At 46.8% G+C, this 23,262-nt stretch overlaps 1 protein-coding gene across 4 annotated transcripts in view; it reads right to left on the reverse strand.

Annotated features, from left to right (window-relative positions):
• Positions 1 to 23,262, reverse strand: part of Mob2 (MOB kinase activator 2) — a 53,916-nt gene that overhangs the window by 1,084 nt on the left and 29,570 nt on the right. For 2 of the 4 annotated variants that reach the window (XM_036199512.1, XM_036199496.1), the window contains exons 2-4: positions 6,913 to 7,073; positions 6,646 to 6,739; positions 609 to 733 (exon numbers count right to left, since the gene is read on the reverse strand). In XM_036199512.1, coding sequence (XP_036055405.1) covers positions 609 to 733; positions 6,646 to 6,739; positions 6,913 to 7,073 — 380 coding nt within the window. Of the gene's footprint in view, positions 1 to 608; positions 734 to 6,645; positions 6,740 to 6,912; positions 7,074 to 16,520; positions 16,684 to 23,262 lie in introns of those variants that run through there. The other 2 variants (XM_036199487.1, XM_036199505.1) reach the window with 2 other exon arrangements.

Raw genomic sequence — 23,262 nt, forward strand, 5'->3', positions numbered from 1 at the left:
CCCTGGATGGGCCTGAAGTGCTCACACCTGCTACCACTCCTCCACAGAGTTCCCAGCAACCTGTCCCCCAGAGTGGCATGTGCCCAGAGTATAGGCACTGGCTGAGCCATGCTGGTCACCTGCACAGCAAAGAATATGTGGTGAGCCCTCAGGCTCCATATGCTTCCTCCAGCAGACACCCCAGGGCTATCTGGAGACCAGGTAGAGGAGCAGTAACAAGTACATGGGAATCCCTGTAGGCCAGTGCTGGCCTTTTGCTGCTCAGGATGAGTTTTGAGCCCCCATCAGGACCTGACAGGTCTGAAAATACCAACCCCAGCAAGATGTACTATGATGGCCTCATTGTGCAGAGCTGGTGGCAGGGGCTAAAAGGGATCAAGTAGTGGGTCCCAGAGTACAGGTGGGTATTTGGCCCTAGCTGAGCTGAACCCTACATGGGAACCTCCCTCCCTCATTTGCCCGGGTCCTTTGCTGAGCAGGAGCCAGATTAACAAAGTTGTAGCCCTTCTAGACCCCACTTGCAATCAAACCCCAGAGACTCTCTAGCCAAGTGCTGAAGAACCTGCTGGCTTTGATAAGGATTGGGGTACAAGCTGCAAGCGACATACCATATTTTGTGGGGAACACATCTTCATCAGTTACCAGCTTCTGCACAGAGCTCATGACAAAGTCAACATACTGGGGGGCAGTGCACTTGACCTTCTTCCCCCGCTCGTCATACCAGTAGTATTGTCTGTAGGGACAGAGACTTTGGTCAGGGTGCCAACCCTGCCAAATACCCGCCCCAGTGCAGGCTCCCACTCATACAGCACAAACTCAAAGGCAGTGGCAGTCGGGTGGGGCAAGCTATATACAACTGTTCCAATGGGAACACATAGAGTGCTCAGAGCAGCATCTGAGGAGAGCAAGGGCCTCATGTACAGAACCAAGAGTGCAGGGAGCCCAATGTGACACCTTCATGTTTGCCTAGTTCTGCAGATTTTGTTTCTTTTAAATAAATCTGTATTTAAGTCCCTTAAAATTAATTGGGCACAGGTATCTAAGAGGTGGCCTGGGACTGGTCAGAGAGCCTAGATCCTTGGTGCTATCTTATTCCAAGAATTAGAAGTCACACTTTCCCCATGGGGAATAGTAGATGCTTGCAGTCAAGTGACCTGACCCCTGGAGGCCCACCCCAAACTCTTTAGCCTGTGCATGGGGTAGCCAGTCCTTATATGATTGCCATTTCTAAGAAGACCAGCATCAGAGACGGGGAGATACTGAGCATTATAGAGTCCCTGGGTCTTAACCATGTGCAGTGTCACAGCCACTCTGTGTTCTACCAAGAGGAGCTGGTGCTACCCTTGGTGCACTACCTGCTGACCCCCTCTCCTCAGGAGATCTTGGATGAAGGAATCACACAAGCCTCTCACAAGCCTCTGGTATCTGGCCACGCTGTGGAGATGTCACACCACCTAAGTGCCCTGGATTCAAGGGCACAGCATGCTCCTCCAAGCTCCTGCTGAGGGCCTGCAATTCCTTCCAATTGGGGACGATTATAGACCACACTGTTACATATGTTCCCACCAGGGGTTGTTCTATGTAAACGTTAAGTTTTCATGTCTCTAAAGCAAAAGCTAAGGACAGGATTATGGTCACAGCAGGTCTGTGCATCATTTCATGAGAATGTGTCAGCGTTATCCCATGTGCTGTGCCACCTGTACCTTACCAGTATGGCATGTGCTCCCCAGCACCTAATGTTCTGCAATACTCCGTGTGGGTTTCATTTGTGTTTAACACCCCAGTGCTGAGTATCTTCTTAGTGGCTCGCTGCCATACTGTCACTGTGGCAACTAGTCCTTCCCTATTCTTGTCAATCAAACTGCTGTTTGCATGCTGCTGCACTGAGAGGTCTCTGAATGTCCTGGATACTAGTTCTTGTGTAACAGGTGCCTCCCAGATGTTTCCACATCGTCTGTGTTTGTTCTTTCTCCTCATAGTTGTCTTTCTTAGAGCCAAAGTTCTGAATCATTGTAAAGTCCAATGGGCTGAGTCCTTTTCATCAGTGGGCTGCTCCTTTGACATAATGTCCAGTAGCCTAATGCTAGGTCACAGAGATTTCCTCCTGCCCTCTAAAAGCCTTTCATTTTCCCATTTCTGCATCAGGTGTGAGGCTTAAAGGTGAAGTACTTTTCCTTTCCTCTGTGTAAAGTTGCATTTCACAGCAGCAGTTGTTGGGAAACAAAGGTGTCCTCTCTCCACTCAGTTTCATCGGCCACATGAAAATTCAAAGACTGTGCTTTTGAGTTTCCTCCTGGACGCTGCTCTGACCCACTAACTTTTGCCTCACCTTTGGCCAGCACTCCACTGTCTTGTCCCTGTGGTTTAACAGTGTATCTTCAAACTCTGGGCCTCCTCCAGCTACACTGTTGTTGTGGCTACTCCAGCTACCCACTTCCATGTCAATTCCAAACATACTAGTCTAGTAGCTGAGAGCTCTGAGGAGGTTTTAACTGGGAACACACTCAACCACAGATTCATTCAGCATAGATCTGTATGTTCAGCTTGTTGTCTTTCAATCCATGAACACAGTGTGGCTGTTCATGTGCTGTCCTTGACTCACTGTCCTGGACTTCTGTGGTTTCCAGAAACCCTGTGAATACTAAGTTTATAAACTAAGCATTCTGTTGCTTCTGATTAGTTAGGCTTTCAATCACACACAGCTAGCATGGAGACCTTTGACTGTTTCTGTGTGCGGATCTTGCAGAACTTATTTCATTACTGGACTCCTTCAGAGTCTCACAGCTGTGTTCTCTGCAAAGAGGGACAGCTGATTTCTTCTTTTTGGATGCAAACTTTTCCTCCTTCTCCACTGAACTGGATGAGCTCTCAAGTTTTCTTCTCCAAAGAACAGTCGACTTCATGCCAGCTGTGTAACAGCTGGAGAAGATCCTGCAGTTTCCTAACAACCTTTGTAACAACTGTTGGATTCATAGTGAACTGTTCCAATTTGTTATGTTTATAATTCCTATCTTCTGTCTCATCTTTGTGTCTTGCTAAGGCTTATCAGTTTTATTGGTCTTTCCAAGCAAGCATGTATTTCCCCTATTGTTTCTATAACTCAATTTGAGTGACTTCCACTCTTGTTTTATGCTTTCCTTTCTTCTGTCTACCTTGGGTTGGTTTTGTTCTGAAGTCTTTGTCTGAAATGTATATTTGGTGTTGTAAACTGTTCTCACTGCCCTGCTTCAACCCATAAATTCTTCTCTTTCTTTCTTTTCTTTTTTTTTATTTTTGCATTGTCTTAGACAGGTTTACTCTGTAGCCAGGACTGGCCTCAAACTCCTAGCAATTCTCCTGCCTCAACTTCCCAAGTACTGGGATTACAGATGTGAGCTATCATACTTGGCTAGAGCTCACAAATTCTGATACTTTGCATTTTTACTTGTGTTTAGTTCAAATGAGATTCTCATTGCCCTTGATATTGTGTCCCTCCGTGTCATCTCCCCCTTCCTCCCCGATAATTCAGGAGTGCACTAGTCCCAAAGTGTTTGGAAATTTGTTATTTCTCTGACACCGATTTCCAGATTAACTCCACAATGGTCAGATAACTTACTTAGTGTGACTTCAACTCTCTAAAAGTTGCCAAAGACTCTTCTGAGAGCTGGGATAACATTATGTTTAGTGAGCACTCCTTGTGAAGTTTTCTAGCTGCTGGGCTAGAATGTCCTTACATGGCACCTCAGCTCCTCTGCCCCTGCCCCTCCCCCTGCAACTGGTGGTATGCTTTGTGAAGCTCTGCCATCTGGCATACAGGCACTGAGGAACACTACTGGCCTGATGACCAGCACTTTCCAACCCACCACCTGGCTGATTTTGAGTCTCTGCTGCTATGAACACAGCTACGTTAGCTTTCATCTGCTAGTTAGTGTTTTCTCGTTTGTCATCTTCCATCTTCGATGGCTGACCTCCCTATTTTACTGCATTTAAAGGGCTACTATGAGCCAGGAGCAGGTGGGTGGAGTGCACCTGTGATCTCAGCTGCTTGGCAGATAAAAGCAGGAGGATGCCAGCTCCAGGTCAGCTTGGACAGCATGGCAGGATTCTGTCTCTTATAAAAATTTAAACAGGGCTGGAGATATGGCTCAGTAGCAGAGCACTTGCTAGCATGCATAATGCATAAATTAATCAGTCAATCAACCAATCAAGCAAAATGAACACTTTGGTATATACAAGTCCCTCAGATCTTTATAATGAATCCTTACTCCCAAGGTCATGTATTAGGAAGTGGGCTTCTGGAGGTGATCAAGCCACAGTGGCAGAGCTCCCAGACCAGTACTCCTGCCTTTCAAAAAGAGTTGCTGTTCATGAACCAAGAAGTTCTTCTCAGAACCACGAGAAATATACCAGTGCTGTTCAGTACCCTCCATTACCAGCATTTGATTAGGGCTGACGATGATGATGTTTCTCATAGGAAGGCTCAGATTTAGTTCTACAAGAATATATTCATAAAAATCCCTTGGAAACTCTTATGCTTACATTGTGGTAGTCACTCATCTGCTGGATTTACATTACCATAGTTGGTTTTCTACTTGTTCTGTTTTTATCCTTATACTTCTGTGGTCTTGCTGTATTTGTGGCTATATCCCCTGACCTGCATCTTTTTAACTATTTCATTTCAATTTACCCATTAAGATTCTGGCTGTTATGTTTTCATGTCATTTTTGAAGTTGCTTAAAGAATTTCAAAGTACATACATGGCTTTTCACGCTCAAGATTTCACTCTGAGTTTGGTATCAGCTGGAGAAAGCTGGCCACTAACAGAAAGTGGGCACCTCACCCCTCTCACCACCATTGCTCACATGTCCCTTCTCTGAACCCTGAGAATGTGTCACTCTCAAATAACTTCTGAGCGCTCCAGAGAAGAGTCTATAGTTCTCCTGTTGCTGACTCTTCTTTTGTGCTGTCACATAGCTGAAGAACTGGTTGGAACTCTCCTGCAGTAGGTCAGAGAGCTTGTAGTCGTCCATTTAATTATGCTCCTGGAGGGCATGGCTGCTGGGTGTAGAATGTGAAGTAATGCTTCTTCCCTGTAGCACATGAGACATGGGGGGTGCTTCCCCAAATCCTGCAGAACTGCCTTGGGTGCCAAGGGGCCTTTACAGTGCTTGGTGTCTGGATTATTTCACTGGACAGTCCTTAAGGGTTCACTCAGCTCTGTCAATGTAAAGGAGTGTCTCTGAGGGACCTGTTTGGCCATGTTTCTGAATGTGTCTTGGCTCCCTAGATTCCAATGCTGGCCTTTTGAGGTTATCCTGAAGGTGCTGCAAGGACAGAAATGAGACCTAGCCTAATGCAGATCCTCTCCAAACTAGGCACCTCCAGGGCTGGTACACAGCAAGGAGTTCTGCGGATTTCTGACTAACGCACTTTTCCTTTCAAACTAATTTTGAGTTTCTAAAATCCCTTGGTCTCACATGATTCCTGTGAAGGGACTATAGTAGGAATTATTAAGTGATTCTACAAAGTGAGCAAAAGGCAAGCTCTCCAGCATGCACTAAATGAAAGTCTATACAACACTACCTCCTATGCTCTCAAGAAAGCTTCTCCCAAACAAATTCAGCTCTGAAAGGCACATGGGAGAAGCTAGGGAGGGTACCATGCTGTTTGGCATTGTCTAGGATACTCACATGCTCTCAAGTGCTACCTCAGAATCTGTCATGTGTCTGTCCTTCAGAGACCAAGCCTCTGTCCTATGCACACCAAGTTTGTTCCCAGCAAGACTACTCACCTTCCCTGGCAAGGCTTAGCTGACACCTGACCCTCCTGGGGAACAGACAGCTGGCTCTGACCCCTACATTGCCAGAAACTGAGTTACAGTCACTAAACCCATGTGATCAGGCCTGAGACAGAGGGGACTCCTGTCACCTGCTGTACCAGGACTTACAGCAGACTCTTGAAAACAGAGCTGTTGTCTGGAGAGATTTGTACCTACAGGGAAGACTGCTTGTGTGTATACCACACACATATGCACGTGCATATATACACACACATTTCCATGTGTACATAGCATCTTGAGGGGTCATCAGGGAAGATCTTCTACCTCCTTAGCCACATCCACCCTAGGCTGAGCTCTGCCAGACCCAGCCTTCTGCCTGCATTAGTAGAGCCACTCCTACCATCAACCCAGGGCTGCTGGCAAACATATGCCACTCAATGGCTTTCCTATGCACAAAGCAAGGTGAGTTACCTTGGAGACCCTGAAGATACTTGCATACTACAGCACTGAATGTACACATATATCCAGAAGAGAGCTGTCAGCACTAGAGATGTTCAGAAGTTGTCAACAAGACACCTCTACTAGTAGAATGAGCCTGCCCACTTAGCCTTGCAGCTCCCAGGACACTGAACACTGTGCAGGCTCAGGGACCATCTAAGTATGGCCTGCATTTGGCCTCTGATGGCTCTTAGCATCTTTTATGCCCCAGCAGAGACACTTACACTGGGCACCTGGCCCCTTACATACAGAAAGACTTTGCATAGCCTGAGATTGTGCAGGGACTCCAATTAATAATGGAGTCCCAAGAAGCTAGTAGCCAGGATAGCAAGGTCAACCATAACCCATCCCACACTCCCAACAGATGCTATGGCCAGGCTGCTACTCACGTGTTGCACACAGCCATTGTCTGACACGTCTCTCCTGTGCAAAATTCTGAGATTGTGCTATACTGCAGGTTGATGTGGTGAAAAAATGTTGTTGCTGGAAGAGAAGCAAAGGGCCAGGTGAGTAAACACCCCTGCTCCAGCTGGCGTGACAGGGAGTGGGTTCAGCTGAGTTCAGCCTGTCCATGGACCACTGCTCTGGGGGTACTTGGAGATGGGGGAGGCTCCCTGCCCTGCAGCTGCTGCACCCGCCTCCCCACCCGCACGCACTGTTGCTGGCCAGCCACTCGTTGAGGTCGATCTCCCGGGGCAGCACTACCAGCTCCTTGAACTCAAAATCGGTGATCCTGGACTTGGTGTGCTCTGGCTCCAGGTACACTTTCTTCTCCTCTGAAGCAGTTTTCTTGCCGTTTGGCTTAGCTTTAGACTTCCTGCCAAGAAAGAAAGGATGTTGAGGTCACCGCATGTCTCATTTGGGCCCAAACCACAGGGGTCGGAGGAAGGACCTTGCACATTGGGCTAATTAAATCAGATGCAGGCAAGGAGAGAGATCAAAGGCTAGACTGCTCAGGGCCACTGAGTGGCCAATCCAAATGGTCATGACTCTATAGACACCCAGGAGGACAACAATGTGGGCCTGGTCTGCAACACATGACAGCAGGGGGCAGCACCTGATGCCTGAAGCATAAACATCTTTCAAAAAGCTACTCTTCCAAGATTAAAACTTAAGAAGGTTGTATAACTGTCTAAGAGTCTAAGAAATTGTATAGCTGTCTGAAGGTCTGAGAAAGTGTTTTAAGGCATGCAAATGAAAGTTCTGAGTATATAAGGAAGTGATTTAAGGTAATGAAAAAATGTTTCAGATTTCTTTTACCCTCTATGCTATTATTATTATATTAAGATTTCAAAGGTTCAGGAAACCTATACCCAATGGTTCTCAGACCACTCTTATGCTCACCAGTATAAGACTGCTTACCAGCAGGTTACCAAAGGGGATACTTATCCCTATAACACCTAAATCCATTTCTAAAACAGCTGTCCCTATGTTTGTTTTCTCTATGATCAAACTAGAGATTACTGACGACATTGGCTGAATACTTATGGAGATTGCCTTTATTGGTCCTGCAGGAGACGTGATGTATATTCAAGGCATTCAGAATGTGGGATCTTTTATATCCTTACTAAGAACCCATGGCACCCTAGATGGGAGAAGGGGGTCACTGATAGACTTTACCATAGTATTTATCACAGCTGCCCATCAGGCATGATTAAAATACAGGGGGTACACACCCCATTCTCTCAAACCCTAGGTATAGACATAGTAGAAGTTGTCCAAAGCTCCTTACATCCCTAATATCACCTCTCTTAGACAACACTGATACTGCCTCCCTGTCACACCATCTCTTGTTTCAGACCTTAACCTCTACATATCAGCTACTGAATAATACTCTGCCTGACGGCTTTGGAGAATGTTGACTGTGTGTCCCTCCTGGGTCAAACTCACAACCACTATTTGTGTGGCCTTGCCTATTAGCTTATTAGACTCTCTCACTTTGCCACTCATTAATTGCTCTAAGCCAAATATCACTACCATCCCTTATCTTTACCACATTTCTCTCTTTGACATCACAGATTGCTTTAACTCCAGGAACATGCCTTTGTGGGCTTATTGGATTCTGCAGACCACAACATACCTTAACCCTTAGGACTACCACCCAAGCCCTATGCCCAAAAATGTCTCAATTCTCTGCAGCACTCAAGTTTCTCAATGACTATCCACTGGGTGGTCTGGATATTGTGCCCTTTTCTTTTTTTTCAAAACTAGGTAGGGGTGGTATCAGGTGAAGAAACCTTGCCAGTTCACATCACAGAGCATGGCATGACAAATGAGTGATTCAGGTCCTATAATTTCTCAAAGTCCTGGGTATAACCACTGGCATCACCACTGAGGGGGGTGGGAGTGACTACTTTCCTTGCTATTTACATCAGTTTCCCCTAAGTTCATCCAGGAGCTCCAATGGATGGCTCAGACCATCCTTATCCTCCAGGGCCAAATAGACTCACTAGGCACCGTAGTGCTACAAAATCAGCAAGGGTTAGATTTACTAACTTCAGAGAGAGGTGGACTTTGTCTCTTCCTCAGGGAGACATGTTGCTTTTATGTCAACCAACTGGGTGTAGTAAAAAAATAAGATCTGACAACTCCAGACAGACCTCCAAAACTGTAAGAAACAGCTCAATGTCTCTGGCTAGTGGATCACTGACAGTCCAATATGGAATTGGATAGTATCCTTCTTAACCCCCTTTCTCCTGCTTTTCTTAATCCTACTAGTCACATCCTGCCTTATAAACTTGTCTAGATTTCTTCAACAACAGATCCAAAAGATATCTAACCATACTTTTAATCAGTTGCTATTACAGGATTATCAGCTCCTAGCTACAGAGCCAGAGGCCTGCAACTCCTGAGTATACCCATGGTGAAGATCAAGCTTGCTCCAAGGACTTGGATGCCCCCATTCAACAGGAAGAAGTCTAATGATACTGTTGCCCTCCTTTCCTGACCCCTGTTTATGAATTGTAAACAAAAAACGGGGATAATATAAATCCCTTGAGGTGTGTGAGAGGCAGGTCCCTCCATTAAGGACCTCTAACTGCCAGGCCCCACCCCCCAGAATACTCTAAGGGCTGGCCCCTGAGGGCTTCTAACCATCAGGTTCCACCCACAGAACATTCTTAATGGCCATGATGGCTTGACCTAGACCCTATAGGTGCAGGTGGCCAAGCTCCTTCCTGCAGACTAAAAAGCTCAAGCTCTGGTCTTGAAATCCCACCAATCCCTGAGCTTGAAAATCCACCAATCCTTGAGCTTGCCCCAAGTTCAGTACTTAAAATCCCACCAATCTCCACCCTGGAAAGTTCTGGCCCACAAGAAACCCACTATCAATGGTTGCCAACTTTGCTAATGCTGTGACCCTTTAATACAGTTCCTCACATTGTAGTGACTCCCCGCAACCAGAAAATTATTTTTGTTGCTACTTCATAACTGTAATTCTGCTACTGCTATGCATTGTAATATAAATATCTGATATGCAACCCCTGTGAAGATTGCAACCTACAGGTTAAGAACCGTTGTCCTATAAAGTCTGCCTCCCATTCAGTTCTTTGCTGTTTCAACTAAGCAGAAGCAGCCACCCCCTTGTGTCTTTTCCAATAAACCTCTGTGTGAAGATCGTTGTGTGGTGTCACTCTGTAGTATTCCTTGACTCCTAACTGCCAGGATACCTTTGCTCTCGGAGCTGTAACACTTGCGTTGGGGAAATCTTTCCCCTCATAGCTGTAACATTACACAAGGGCCTTTCTGAGCAGTGGCACCCACACACAGGCCACACCAAGGCTCTAAACCTTCCAGGCACGCCAGTTCCAGGAAGGTGCACAGCTACCATCAAAGCTTCAGAGGAAAAACCACCCATGGGAGGTACCAGGTTGCTAACCCATAGGAGGGCACCCCAAGACAGAGTACTCTCCCCAGTAGAGGGCTAGCTCCTCCTTTAGGTCTGTCTTACTGATGTGCTCTACCACTGAGCAACATATTCTTGCTGGGGTGTAGCCTGGGCACAACATCCACACCTTGTCACTCTTCCTGGAGTGAATGCAAGAGAAAACAGCCCCCAGGGATAAGGCTCTGCCTCAGCACTGAGAGAGAATCCCTCCACTAGACCCCATGTAAAGCAGAGGCAGTAAGAGAATCCAGCCTCCTCCCAAGCCAGACAGCATAGGACTCTGTTAAGCTTCTACCTTGTTTTAAAGTTTTTTTTTAAATAAAATTGTTTTGCTTTTTTAAGAGTGGCCTTATGTCTATTTTTAAACAATAAACGTATTTTTTAAATGTCTTGTTTTCACTTGAATAGAAATCCTAAAGCTATGGAATGACTTACCCCAATCACATATATGCTCAATTCCTCCAGGCCAATTACTCCCCAAACATTGGTGGTAACACTGAGTCTGTGTGCTTTTGGTTCTTGGTGAACAAGCTTCTAGTTAGGCACTGAGATAGTGTGCCCCTTAAGAGAAGAGACAACAGTGCCCCACTGGCAGTAACTACCTGGCCTGAGTTCTTTATGGTGTGCTAGCCCACCAGAAGACAGATGATTTTGCTGAAATCTCTGTCATGTAGCTAAGTCTGTGCCTGGTCAGAAAGGCTTTTTGACCTGCAGTCTCCCTGGTGAGCTCCTCGAGGAAGTCAAGTGAAAGAGACTGTAGGTGTTCCTGGCTGGCCAGGTCAGACCAGCACACTGGATATCAGGTTCTTCTAAGCACTGACCACACAATACTAGAAACAAAGGAGCCTCTACCAATCTCTGAGCAGCCAGCTGGCTGGCACCCACACATGTCTGACATGTTCAGGCTCAGGATGAGAGTACTGGATGAGAAATCTGAGAAGTACAATGAATGTTCCCACAGCAAAGCTGAGTCTTGTCCTCACATAATCAAATGAACTCTTCAGTTAAAATGTAAGAGGTAAATTGATATTTGCATGAAGCCTTATGATCAGAAAAGGATGCTTTTGATCAGGAACTCTCAATATGGGATTCAGCAGGAGGTGCTGGACAGTTGAAGGACCAAGGACAGGAACACAGACCTTCTCTAATAAGGCAACCAATTGCAAGGAGCACCAGGCTATACAAGGCCTACAACAGACCAGGGGATTAAAGGGAGGAGCAGATCCAGTAGAGGGGTCCTGTCCCAGAAGCAGTCTCCTTAGGAGTGCCCACCCTGCTCCACAGGGATGAGAAGCCTGAGCACCCAGCAGGGAAGAACAGTGCATTAAAGGCATACCTCTAGGGCCATGGCCTCCTTGCAAACAGGTGAACTGGCGGGGGTGTGTGTAGGAGGTGGCCTTTGGCCCAGATTCCCACCATGCCTACTTCAGGTTACCCCTGCCTGTCCAGATGAGGTACAGTGTAGGCCTCAGACCAGGGTACCTCTTATATACCTTTCTTTTTGACCTGAGAACATGGGCAGTTAGGCCTGCTACCATGCATGGTATCAAGAGGCAGCCTGACTTGGCTCTGAATCCTGTCTTCCATGGCCCTGGGAGGCTAGATGGGGGTAGGGTGAAAGGTCTTTCTATCTGACTGTGACCTATTTTTTTCCGTTCGTTGCTTTGAAAGGTTGCTGATGGTTTACTTAAGAGAAAGAGGAAAGAAAAATGTTCCCTGAATGCCAGGGAAATGTTTTCCTTTCAGCTTCTCATGGCAGAGCTTAACCTTAAAAGGCAATGTGTGCTTGGCCTCCAGGGCAGGACCAAGAGCAGCCAGAACCAAGCAGTGGACAGGGCAGGGTACAGCCCAGCCTTGAGGCTTCTGGCACAGCACAGGCTCTAAACAATAGCATGGAAGTCTGTTAGGGCTGAAACATAAGTGTGGATGTGCCATATAGAAAGTGGGCACTTCAAGCCCCTCTGGCAGACCAGCAGTGTAGGCTCCAGCCTCTCAAGCAGTTGTGGACAAACCCCAGGAGGGGCTCTGCCCATGTCTTTGGGACACATCCACTCCCTGTCCTGGGCACTTCTCTGAACCCTTGTCTTCCACTACTGATATGAGCTGAGTTCACCTGTTTCAGTCAGAAAGCAGGGATCTGCTTCTCTAATGCTGGATCCTACGTGTAGAGTCCTCAAAGGATAGTTTTCCTCAAGACTATCAAGCTACCTTCTGTCTTCTGGGTATCCTGTCCTGGAAGCCAAGTCTACAAAGAAAGGGGCTGGTGAGGGCCAAGCTGTCAAACCATTTCCATGCTCTGTGGCTTGAGATGATCACCTGCAAGCTAAAGGGAATGAAACAGGACAACTAGGAAGAGCTGCTGGTAGGAACCAGCCATCACCATGGCTCCTGAACACCCACTATTCAGGACTCATTCAGGGAGGGTGTCCTATGAACAGCATCCTGCCCTCACTCCCACTCATAGTCACAAGGGAGGAAATAGTTCCTTCAGGCAGAAGCTACTCCCCAACCCTGATAGGGAAACAGTTCCTAAAAGGCCTGCCTCACTCTGCCAACCTAAGTTTTCCAGTCCTAGTCACAGAGCCCTCATTCTGGCAAGAGGAACAAGAGGCAGCCCAGGGCCCAGGTTCTGTCTGAGGAAGAATGTGGTAGGTGCTAGTGGAAGGGCTGCTGTAGGACATCAAACTTCAAACTCCAACTTCTCTCCTTTCCCTAAATGAGTGGGGCTTAGCCAGGGCACGAGACTCATCTAGAGGACCAGTTCTAGCTCCTTTGCCAGTGTTTCTGTTTTCACCTGGTAAGATGAGCAAACAAACATCTTACAGGCTCTTGAGGCAAGCTGAAGAGACTATGATGTCAGTGGCTGGCCATGCCTGCATACTAGGCTTGAGGTCAGAGGCTCTTCCTGCTTCCCTTATACCACTCGCCACTGTTACTCATGTGGAGGGAAGACTATGCAGACAAGGCCTTGAGTGGGCAGCACAGAGATGGTATTATAGGGACTAGGGAGTCCAGGCACCACCATATCCAAAACAAAGCTGCTATGAGCTCCTGGGAAGGCATCCCCAAAACAAAGCCCCCAACAGTGGGGCTGAAGCTGGCCCCCAATGAGCAGGAGGCCTACTCATAAAGTAAACTGACTACTTAGAGGTATCCATGCTCTATCAGAATCACCTTCTTCTTGCCTCCCACATATTCATCTGGCCTTAGCCTCCTCCTCCCTGCTCCAGTGCCTATGCTGCCCATAGTGCTCTGTCCACCCCCTACCCACATGGCAAACTCCCCCTGGTCCTCTAAGACCTCATCCATCAAATGTCATATCTCCTATTCTAGCTGGCCACACCCCATGACACTGGACTCTTTGGCACCCCCAGCACCAGGAATGAGTCAATCCTAGTTGATAGTCTGACCTCTGAGTAGTAACAGAAATTTACAGATTTAAAAAAAAAAAAAAAAAAAAAAATCAATCTCTGTGACATCTGTGGTGCCAAGCATTAGGCTAGGGTGACTGTGAGTGCTATAGTGGGAGCCAGGCTAGCAGCATCTTTCTGGGACCAGGGTGGTAAGATGCTATGTTGGCATGTGCTCTTGCCCTGAAGTGAGGCTTAGCCTGCATCCTCCCCACAAGCTTCCATTTGGCATGCCACCCAGGTTTCCCCAGCCTCTGACCCAACACAGATGCTCACAAAGCAAAGTGCTCCAAGAAAAGGATGCTCAGACTTGTGGGAGGCATACATAGCAAGTCAAGAGGATGAAGGGCTTAAAAACATTAAGGTCTGAGGATGGTAGGGAGGGGATACAAGAGTCTTATGGCAGCCAGGCGGTGGTGGTGCACGCCTTTAATCCCAGCACTTGGGAGGCAGAGGCAGGCAGATCTTTGTGAGTTCGAGACCAGCCTGGTCTACTGAGCGAGATCCAGGAAAGGCGCAAAGCTACACAGAGAAACCCTGTCTCGGAAAAAAAAAAAGTCTTGTGGCAAAGTACATCACTCCAAGGAAGTGAAAAACATTGAATGTGGATATCTCAGGCCTCTAGAGAAACAGAGAATGTGTTTGCTTTCTTTCCACCCTGCCACCCGACCAGTCCCAGCTGGGTTAACATTGAGGGGATGGACAGAGTGGGGATTAGCAATGAGGGACCAGAAGTTAACATCTAGAGGTCTGTGGTCAACATTAAAGAAGGAGATGCTGACACTGAGAGGCTGGGGGATAGCACTGGAGGAGGGTATGACAAGGGGTTAGGGCATGAGGAGCTTGAAGATACAAGCCCTTCCTTGGCCAGGTCTGAGAAACACTATTATTCAGGCAGAGTACATCTAGATGCTAAAAGGAGAGTGGTATGACTGGGGACTCCCACACTCCTGGTCATGGCAAATATCCAAGCTACAGCCTAATCAGAGCACTAACTCCAAGCTTATAATGGTATCTTTTCCCATCACTGTAGGGCCTCTGTGACAACAAGGTACAAGATAGCATGGCCTTCACAGCCCAGCCAAATACTTCCAGGTTCTCCCCAGCCCCTCAACAGCTGGTCCCCTATCACTGGACTGTGAGTATAGGACACTCACCCCTGATTGCTATCTCTTCTGAAGCATCTATCTGGGCCTAGGTCTCTGTGGGACCTGAAAATTTCATTTCTAATACTGGAAAGCCCATATCTGGACCAACTTCTCACTAACTCCACTGCCCAATGCTTGGCCTCAGAGACCAAGATGGGAAGACCCTCCCAGCCCTCACTATAGGGTTGGGCTGGGGTCAGAAGCAATGGAGAGGGTCACTGGAACTCTCTCTTAAGAGTATCTGTGCTCCCTATCCAGAAAGGTTAGTAGTCCCAGACACAGCACACTTTCACCAGTGTCCTTGACCCAGTAGAAGACTCACTCACCTGGAGAACAAGGCAGTAGAGAGACAGACACATCAGGCCTGAGGTATGCCTAGATAGTACCCTTATCCTACTGAACTCAATGTAATCCTCAAGAAGGCCAGGCTAAGATGTCTCCCAATGGGAACTTCCTCAGTGTAAGCAGCCAGGTGTCACTGGCAGGTGAGGGCCATTCTTTAGCCTTCCTGGAGCTGATGATGGTATCTGCTATCCACACACATGCAGAAACACACACACATTAATATGTGTGTGGCCCTCTATGTACTGTCATCATCAATAACAATCCAAATCAGGGCAGATGATGCCACCATTTTGCTGGCATTCCCTATTCAGGTACTCAGGTAATGATGTAGTGGCAATGGCCCAGGGGAACAGGTGAGGTCAGAAGTGACAAGGGACAGGCTGGTGCACAGACACATGCATCCCAAAACTCATCAGCCACTTGCAAGGAGCTACCATAGGCTGAACTCATGTCAAAAGCCTCACCAAGAGTTCTGCTTTGGGAGTTCACAGTTAAAAGAGGCACTGGAAAAGCAAATGCTACTTACTTTCATTTTAAATAATAACAGCCCTACTGGGCATGGCAGCACACAGCTTTAACCCCAGCACTCAGCAGGCAGGGGCAGGCAGATCTCTGTGAGTTCAAAGCCAGCCAGTCTTACATAGTGAGTTTCAAGATAGCCAAGGCTACATATTGAGACCTTGTCTCGAAGGAAGGAAGGAAGAAGGAAGGAAGAAAGGAAGGAAGGAAGGAAGGAAGGAAGGAAGGAAGGAAGGAAGGAAGGCAGGCTGGCTGACTCATTGAGTTAGGAGGCAAATATAAGATTCCTGCACTGAAGGGAAACTGACTGGACTCTAAAAGGCAGTGCTTCTTCCCTCGTGGCTGAGGAATATAGTCTCAAGTTGCCTTAACACTGCTACCCCATCAACAAGTCATGCACACACCCTCTTACCCATCCACTTGCATTCCACACACACCCCAGGCTTGGGGTAAGAGCACCACTACAGGTTAGAATAGTCTGAAAAGCTTTTTTGGCAACACTAAGTAGCAGCTAACATACAGCAGGCACCTGGGGTACACACCATGTCACTTCTCTGGACACTCAAGGACAGGTTCCAGGAAATCCTTGCCTTGAGTAGCCAAGGCCCATGCTCAAGAGACAGCCACTGGCCAAAAACACAAGCCCAGGCAGACACACTTGTTGGTGATAAAGGTCACTCACTGTCCAGCACTCTCCAAAGGGAGACTTCTATCTAACATCAAGGAGAGTCACACATAGCAAAGGTCTAATGCAGATGGCTGCTCCTGGGCAACATGCAGTAAGCTCAATTGTTAGGCTGGCCAGGTTCTATCAACTACCCCAGCACCAGGTCCAGGGGCAGCACACTGGGTGCACCCCATTGCAGGCTCTGCACAGCAGGCTGCTTTGCTGAGAAGGCAATCAGGGCCACAGCCAACTGCCTCCCCCAGGCAGACTACTTTGGGCCAACTGTTACCTGAGCACTTTGCTGACTGCCTGAAGCACCATTTTGAAGCGGAGTCCAGTTTTTGGGGGGTGGCTGAGCAGAGTTTGCTCTGAAGGGAGACTGCAGTGCTCTCCAAACATGATGTGGGGAGTGCAGAGCTGGTGAGGGAAAGTGGAGGCCAGGCAATGCAGCTCTGGGCTCCCTCCCTCGGAAGTGCCCTCCGCCCTTGCTCTAGGCCAATGAGGACCATGGTAGAGACAAACAGCTGCTCCCTTTACACAGCAAGGGCCGCCCAAGCTGACGAAAAAGGGGAGTGCCTGAACAGCTTTTTCAAAGTGGTGAAGAGCTGGCTAGGCAGCGTGGGATCAGCAAAGCCAAAAGGGAGGAGACAGGGGCAGACTCAGCAGTGGGAAGGGCCTGTCAGAGAAACCCAAGTCACTCCTGGAGGCCCTCCCTTGCACCTAGGCCTAGGGTTGAATACAGCCCTGATGAGTGGAACCTGGAAAACAGCAGGCAGGCAAGGCTTCTCTAGCAAGCACACTCAGGACAGGGATCAACAGGCCATTAGGTTCCCTCCAGAATGGGCACAACTACTGCTACTCTGCAGGTAAGTTTTAGACAAGCTTTTTGAAAAAGATCAACAGGCTTCTGGAGAATCTAGGGGGCACAAAGCTGGTTCTGGACAGGGCTGCTCCTTAGGCCTGCCAGTCAGGACCATTGCTGCTATGGCATCCGAAATATACAGAACATATCACGGGCAACCAAATTGGGTAGCCAAGGTCTTCTTTGTGGCTGTTCTGTACACAGGAGACTGCCAAGCCTTAAAAATCAAATACCTGGGAGTGGTACTCCCACCTCATCTCATCCTGGACTCCACTGCAGTGTCAGAGTAGTCAATATGGACTGATAGGGAGGTTCTGCTCCACAAGATCCACTATGGTTTGGGTGCCAGTCAAGCTCCCATGCTCCTGCCAATCCAAGGATGGGCACTGCAGAACTTCTCCACATAGGTGACAGATATGAACCAGGCTTGGGTTTTTTTTGTTTTCCCCAGGGTTAGACAGAGGCTGTGGGATGAGGAAGGAAGATGGCCCTCTCTTAACCTCACACCAAGGGTCCTCACATGACTTGTCTCTGAGCAAGGAGCCCTGACTGTCCTGGCTGGGTTGCCTGCAAGGTCTCCACTGCCGGAGCCTCTCTCAGTAAGGAAGCTTTGTTCAGCTACAACTGAGTAGGTGATGGCTGAGAAACTTGGTCCTACCTCCTGGAGGGCAGTCTGGTTACAGGCTGAGCTTTTGAATAATACTTGCTGGGAGTAGCATTTAAAAAGTGCTAAATATGTAAAGAAGCAGAAAAACAAACCATGACCAGGAAAAAAAGCCAGTGCAAACAGACTCAGATGCCAGCAATAGTGAGTAACTGAACCCCAAAAGCAGGTTATATGTTAATTTTTAGAATTTAAAAACAGCATCCAAATGAACAAGAACACATAAACATGTAAGTCAAACTGTTACACTGTGAAATGGGACCCAAGAGACACTGAGAAGGCAAGGCAAGCCAACCAGCTAGCTAAAGAACAGACAGAAGGGGGGCATCAGTGGTATGTAATGGTGGAGACACAGAAAGAGGATGGACAAATGACACAAGGCCCAAAGTCCTGGGTGGGGATCAGGACAGAAAAGCATCAAAAGATTTACTCTGGGCAGTGGCATGATCCAATTTATGTTCCTCACAGGTTTCTCTGGTTCTCTGGTGGAATGTACTAATGGGAATGGAACAAGAAATCTGGGCTAGCAGCTTCTGCAAACATTGTAGGACGTGAGGTGGAAAAAAACATTTGTTCAATATGCTCCGGAGATAGCACCAGGCCCTGATGATGGCCTGGTGCCAATGATGGAAGAAATGGCATCCAGTGTGGCTTCTGGCAATCTGCATCACTTTATTCTGTCTTACTATTTGTTTTTTTTGTTTTGTTTTTGTTTTTCCGAGACAGGGTTTCTCTGTGTAGTTTTGGTGCCTGTCCTGGATCTCGCTCTGTAGCCCAGGCTGGCCTTGAACTCAGAGATCCGCCCGTCTCTGCCTTGAGTGCTGGGATTAAAAGCATGTGTCACCAATGCACGGCCTGTCTTACCATTAAGAATAACCTAAAGCTGGGTAATCATTTTTTTTTTTAACTTTCTTTTTTATTCTTTGTGACTTTCACATCATGCATCCCAAGCCCACCCATCTCCCGTCCCTTGCATCTGCCCTCTGCCCTGCAACCTCACCCTCCAAAATAAAACAACGAAATTTAAGATAAAAAAAGGAAGGAAAAAAATCTCATCATGGAAGCTGTAATGTGACACAGACAGTCACACAGTAAACCCCTTTATCCATACATCTTTACCTGCAGGCATTCATCGCAAAGAATTGTGTGTTTGGTTCAAGGTACCTGGTCTCTGCTACACTACTGACATTGGGCCCTAATGGGGACTCTTCCTGGACATCCTATTGCTGTCCTGTTTCGTGGATGTCCTGTAGTCCTGGGTCCACAGGACAACACACACACTCACACACACACACACCTATGCTCTAGCAGATCACAGACAAGATAGATGGTGGGCCAACACTTAATCCTGGTTCTGCACCTGAGTAGTTGCAGGGTTGGTCAGCCTGGAAACTAGGTAATCTTAAAAAGAAGACTTGTTTAGTTTACAGTTCTAAAGTTCAGAAATCCCCACTTGGCAATTGCCTAAAAACAAAAAACTTAAAATGTTCCTTTTTATTTTTATTACTTTATTTTTTGAGGTGTTTGTCTGTATGTATGTCTGTACTACATGTGTATCTGGTACCCAAGGAGGCCAGAAGAGGGCATAGGATTCCCTGGAACTGGAGTTATAGATGGTTTTGAGCTGCCATTGAGGTGCTGGGAACCAAACTCCAGTCCTCTGGAAGAGCAGCTAGTGCTTGTAACCACCTAACCTTTTCTCCAGCTTCACATCAACCGCCTTTGCTGACTGAAGTCCAAGGCATCATAGAGCATCACATAGCAAGAGATGGGGAGAGTATGTCTGTGTGGCTTCTACTCTTATTTGGTGAGCAGAACTGTATCCTAGGGTTCCAACCTAAGAGATTTCTCTAACCCTACTCACCCACTGAAGCTCCTACCTCTGAACACATGGTAAGAATCAGTCTCCACTGAACGTCTTACAGTGGAGATTAAAGTAAACATATAGGCTCTTGGGAAGCATAATCAAACCATATCCAGACCACAGCAGCACCTGTCAGAATGGCTAAAACAAAGTGCTAACATGAAGCAAGTAGATTCCTGAATCATTTACTGGAGGGAATCCAAAATGGCCAACTAGTCTAGCAAACAGTTTGAATGTATTCTAAAAAGTTAAACATACAATTACCATGTGACTCAAGCGCTTCTCTCCTGATCTAGAAAAATGAAAACTATGACGAACCAAAGTATAAAATCATTCAGTGGAGAGAGGAATGTGTTGGTAAAAAACTGTGGTAAGCCCTACCTCACAGCCAGCTGGGTCAGAGAACAAAACAGAAACAAAGCTTAGCAGTACCTCTGCCAAGCTCAGAGCAGGCAAAGCTTTTCAAAATACAAACAACAGTAAATTAAAAGGAGAAAAAAGAATCTCACCAACATTTAACAGATATAAACTGTCATAGAATATTATTTTAAGGTATATTACATTTGTTTATGGTGTGGAACATTTGTGTAGTGATGCAAAGATGTGTTGCATTCCTTTATGTTGTATTTGTTTAACTCTGTGAAGCTGTGTTACTGTGCCTGTCTAAAACATCTGATGGTTTAATAAAGACCTGAATGGCCACTATCAAAGCAGGAGAAAGTACAGGTGGGGCTGGCAGGCAGAAAGGATAAATAGAAGGAGAAATCTGAGAGAAGAGGAAGAAAGATCAAGGAACAAGAGAGGAAGAAGGAGGACTTCAGGGGTCAGCCACCCAGCCACCCAACTACACAGCCAGACACGAAGTAAGAAATAAAGAAAAGGTATACAGGAATAGAGAAAGATAAATCCCTGAGGCCAAAGATAGATAATTTAAGTTAAGAAAAGCTGGCAAGAAACAAGCCAAGCTAAGGCCAGGCTTTTTTTTTTTTTTTTTTTGGTTTTTCGAGACAGGGTTTCTCTGTAGCTTTTGGAGGCTGTCCTGGATCTCACTCTGTAGACCAGGCTGGCCTCGAACTCACGGAGATACACCTGCCTTTGCCTCCCGAGTGCTGGGATTACAGGCGTGCGCCACCACTGCCCGGCCTAACGCTTTTAAACGTTTTTGTTTGTTTGTTTGTTTAGTTTTTTTTGTTTTTTGTTTTTGTTGTTGTTGTTTTTTTTAGCTGAGGATCGAACCCAGGGCCTTGCGCTTGCTAAATCCCTAACCCTCAGGCATTCTTAAGTAGGAAAAAGCCTCTGTGTGTATTTATTTGGGAGCTGGGTGGCGGGTCTCCAAGAGCTAAGAGCAAAAGAGTAAAGGAAACAACCAACAACAACAAACTTTTTTTTTCTGATGCTTGTAAAAAAAAAAAAAAAAATGAACAGACTTGTGTGGTGGTTTGACTAGGAATGGCCCCCTTAGACTCTGTGTTTGAGTGTTTGGCCCATAGGAAGTGGCACTATTAGCAAGTGTGGCCTTGTGGGAGGAAGTGTGTTACTTCCAGGCCATGGCTAGAATGGCTACCCACTACAGACTCTGCCTGCCATGCGATCGGATTAAAGGTATGCGCCACTACTACCCAGCTTCTGCTATGGCTTGCTACTAGCTCTGACCCCCAGGCAACTTTATTTATTAACATACAAATAAAATCACATTTCAGAACAAATAAAATATCACCATATTCCTGCTGGGAAAGGAGGCCTCCCCCCACTCCGTGCCTCTCTATGCTTCCAACATGACCTGCATGCAAGTACCTCATCCACCCTATGTGACTACACTAACAGATTCTAGGTATCAGAAGACCATCCTACTCAGGGGCTTGGCCTGTCAGCTCTCTTTAGGGGGAATAGGTAGCCTGAGTAAATGGAAGGGTGGAGGTAGCCAATATGACTACAGCAGCAGCTGTAGACCCCCATGGAACTTCAGGATATAGGACTTCACACCTGCTCTGCAAGAGGGTATCCTTTACGTAGAGGCTCCTTGGCCAGACCCAAACCCTGCTGCCAAGTAGTTGCCAATCCCAGAGTAACTTCAGGGTGGTCTGGGTAGGAAAGGAATACTCTGTGCAGGGGTCAGGCAAGGACACCAAGCAGTTGTTTTCTGACAACTTTATACAAACTACAGGCTGAAATTCTAGGAAAGGGGAAGAAAGCCACTTCTTGGGACTCCTTCATGTGCCAGGCAGCACAAGAACTGGCACAAGGTTGAAGAGATGCCTTAATAGTTAAGAACACTTGTTCTGACAGAGGACCCGAGTTCAATTCCCAGGACCCACATGGTAGCTCACAGCCACCTGTAACTTTAGCTCCAGGGAGATCCAATGCCCTCTTCTAACCTCTTTGGGCACCATGCATACACATGGTACATAGATATAAATGAGGAAAAAGTGATTTATATATATATAAAATACTATAATAAATCTAAAATAATAAAATAATAATATAATAAATCTAAAAAAATAATTTTAAAACTCAGCTAAATCTCATTTAAAAAAAAAAGAAAGGGGGGGTTGGGGATTTAGCTCAGTGGTAGAGTGCTTACCTAGCAAGGGCAAGGCCCTGGGTTCCATCCTCAGTGAAAGAAAAGAAAAGGAAAGAAACAGAAAGAGAGAAAGAAAGAAAGAGAGAGAGAGAGAGAGAGAGAGAGAGAGAGACACGGACGGAGGGAGGGAGGGGGGAGGGAGGGAGGGAGGGAGGGAGGAAGGAAGGAAGGAAGGAAGGAAGAAAAATGGGCATAGACACATTAGTTCTCACCATACCCCCCACCCCTGGAAAGTGAACAGACTGCTTTCCTCTTAAGTTTGCCCTTGGCAGGGAAAAAAAACAACAACAAAAAACAAATCTGAAGTCACTGAAAAATAACTAATGGGGAAAGCTGCCCTCTTTTCAAAGCAAACACGCACTGCCTGTGAACATGGGTCCCAGAACCCCCAGACGGCTCCTGATGCCAGTGGACACCTGGGTGGAGGGCTTAGCAAGACTGCCCAAGGAGGAGCTGCACACACCAAATGAGAAGACTCTACCTAGCATTTGACCCAAAGAAGAAGTGTGAGGGCTCTGACATGGTCGTCAGTCTTACAGACATTGTATAAACACTGACTCCTAAGGTCCAGCAAAGAAAACTGGAAGATGAGAACAAAGATCTTTTTCTTTTTCTTGTATCGATAGCAGCTAGCATGGAGCTAGCACTGAGGAGGAACATACTCCATGCACAGCATCCTTCCATCTCAGTGGATCTTCCTAATCCTGTAAGAGCATCAGAGCAGGTATTTCCATACCCAGAATACGTGTTTAAAAAAAGACCCACAGCCGGACAGTGGGTGGTGGTGCATGCCTTTAATTCTAGCACTCAGAAGGCAGAGGCAGGGGATCTCTGAGTTTGAGGCCAGCCTGGTTTACAGAGTGAGTTCCAGGACAACCAGCACTACACAGAGAAACCCTGTCTTGAAAAACAAAACAAAACAAAACAAAAAACCCACACAGTCTTGTCCTAGTTTCCTTTCCCATTGCTGTGATAAAATATTGGGCAAAAACAACTTTACAGAATGTGGTGCTTTGAAAGAAAATGGTCCCCAAAGAGATTGGCACTACTGGGAGGTGTG

This window comes from Onychomys torridus, chromosome 1 (assembly GCF_903995425.1).
Source record: "Onychomys torridus chromosome 1, mOncTor1.1, whole genome shotgun sequence".
NCBI lineage: Eukaryota > Metazoa > Chordata > Mammalia > Rodentia > Cricetidae > Onychomys > Onychomys torridus.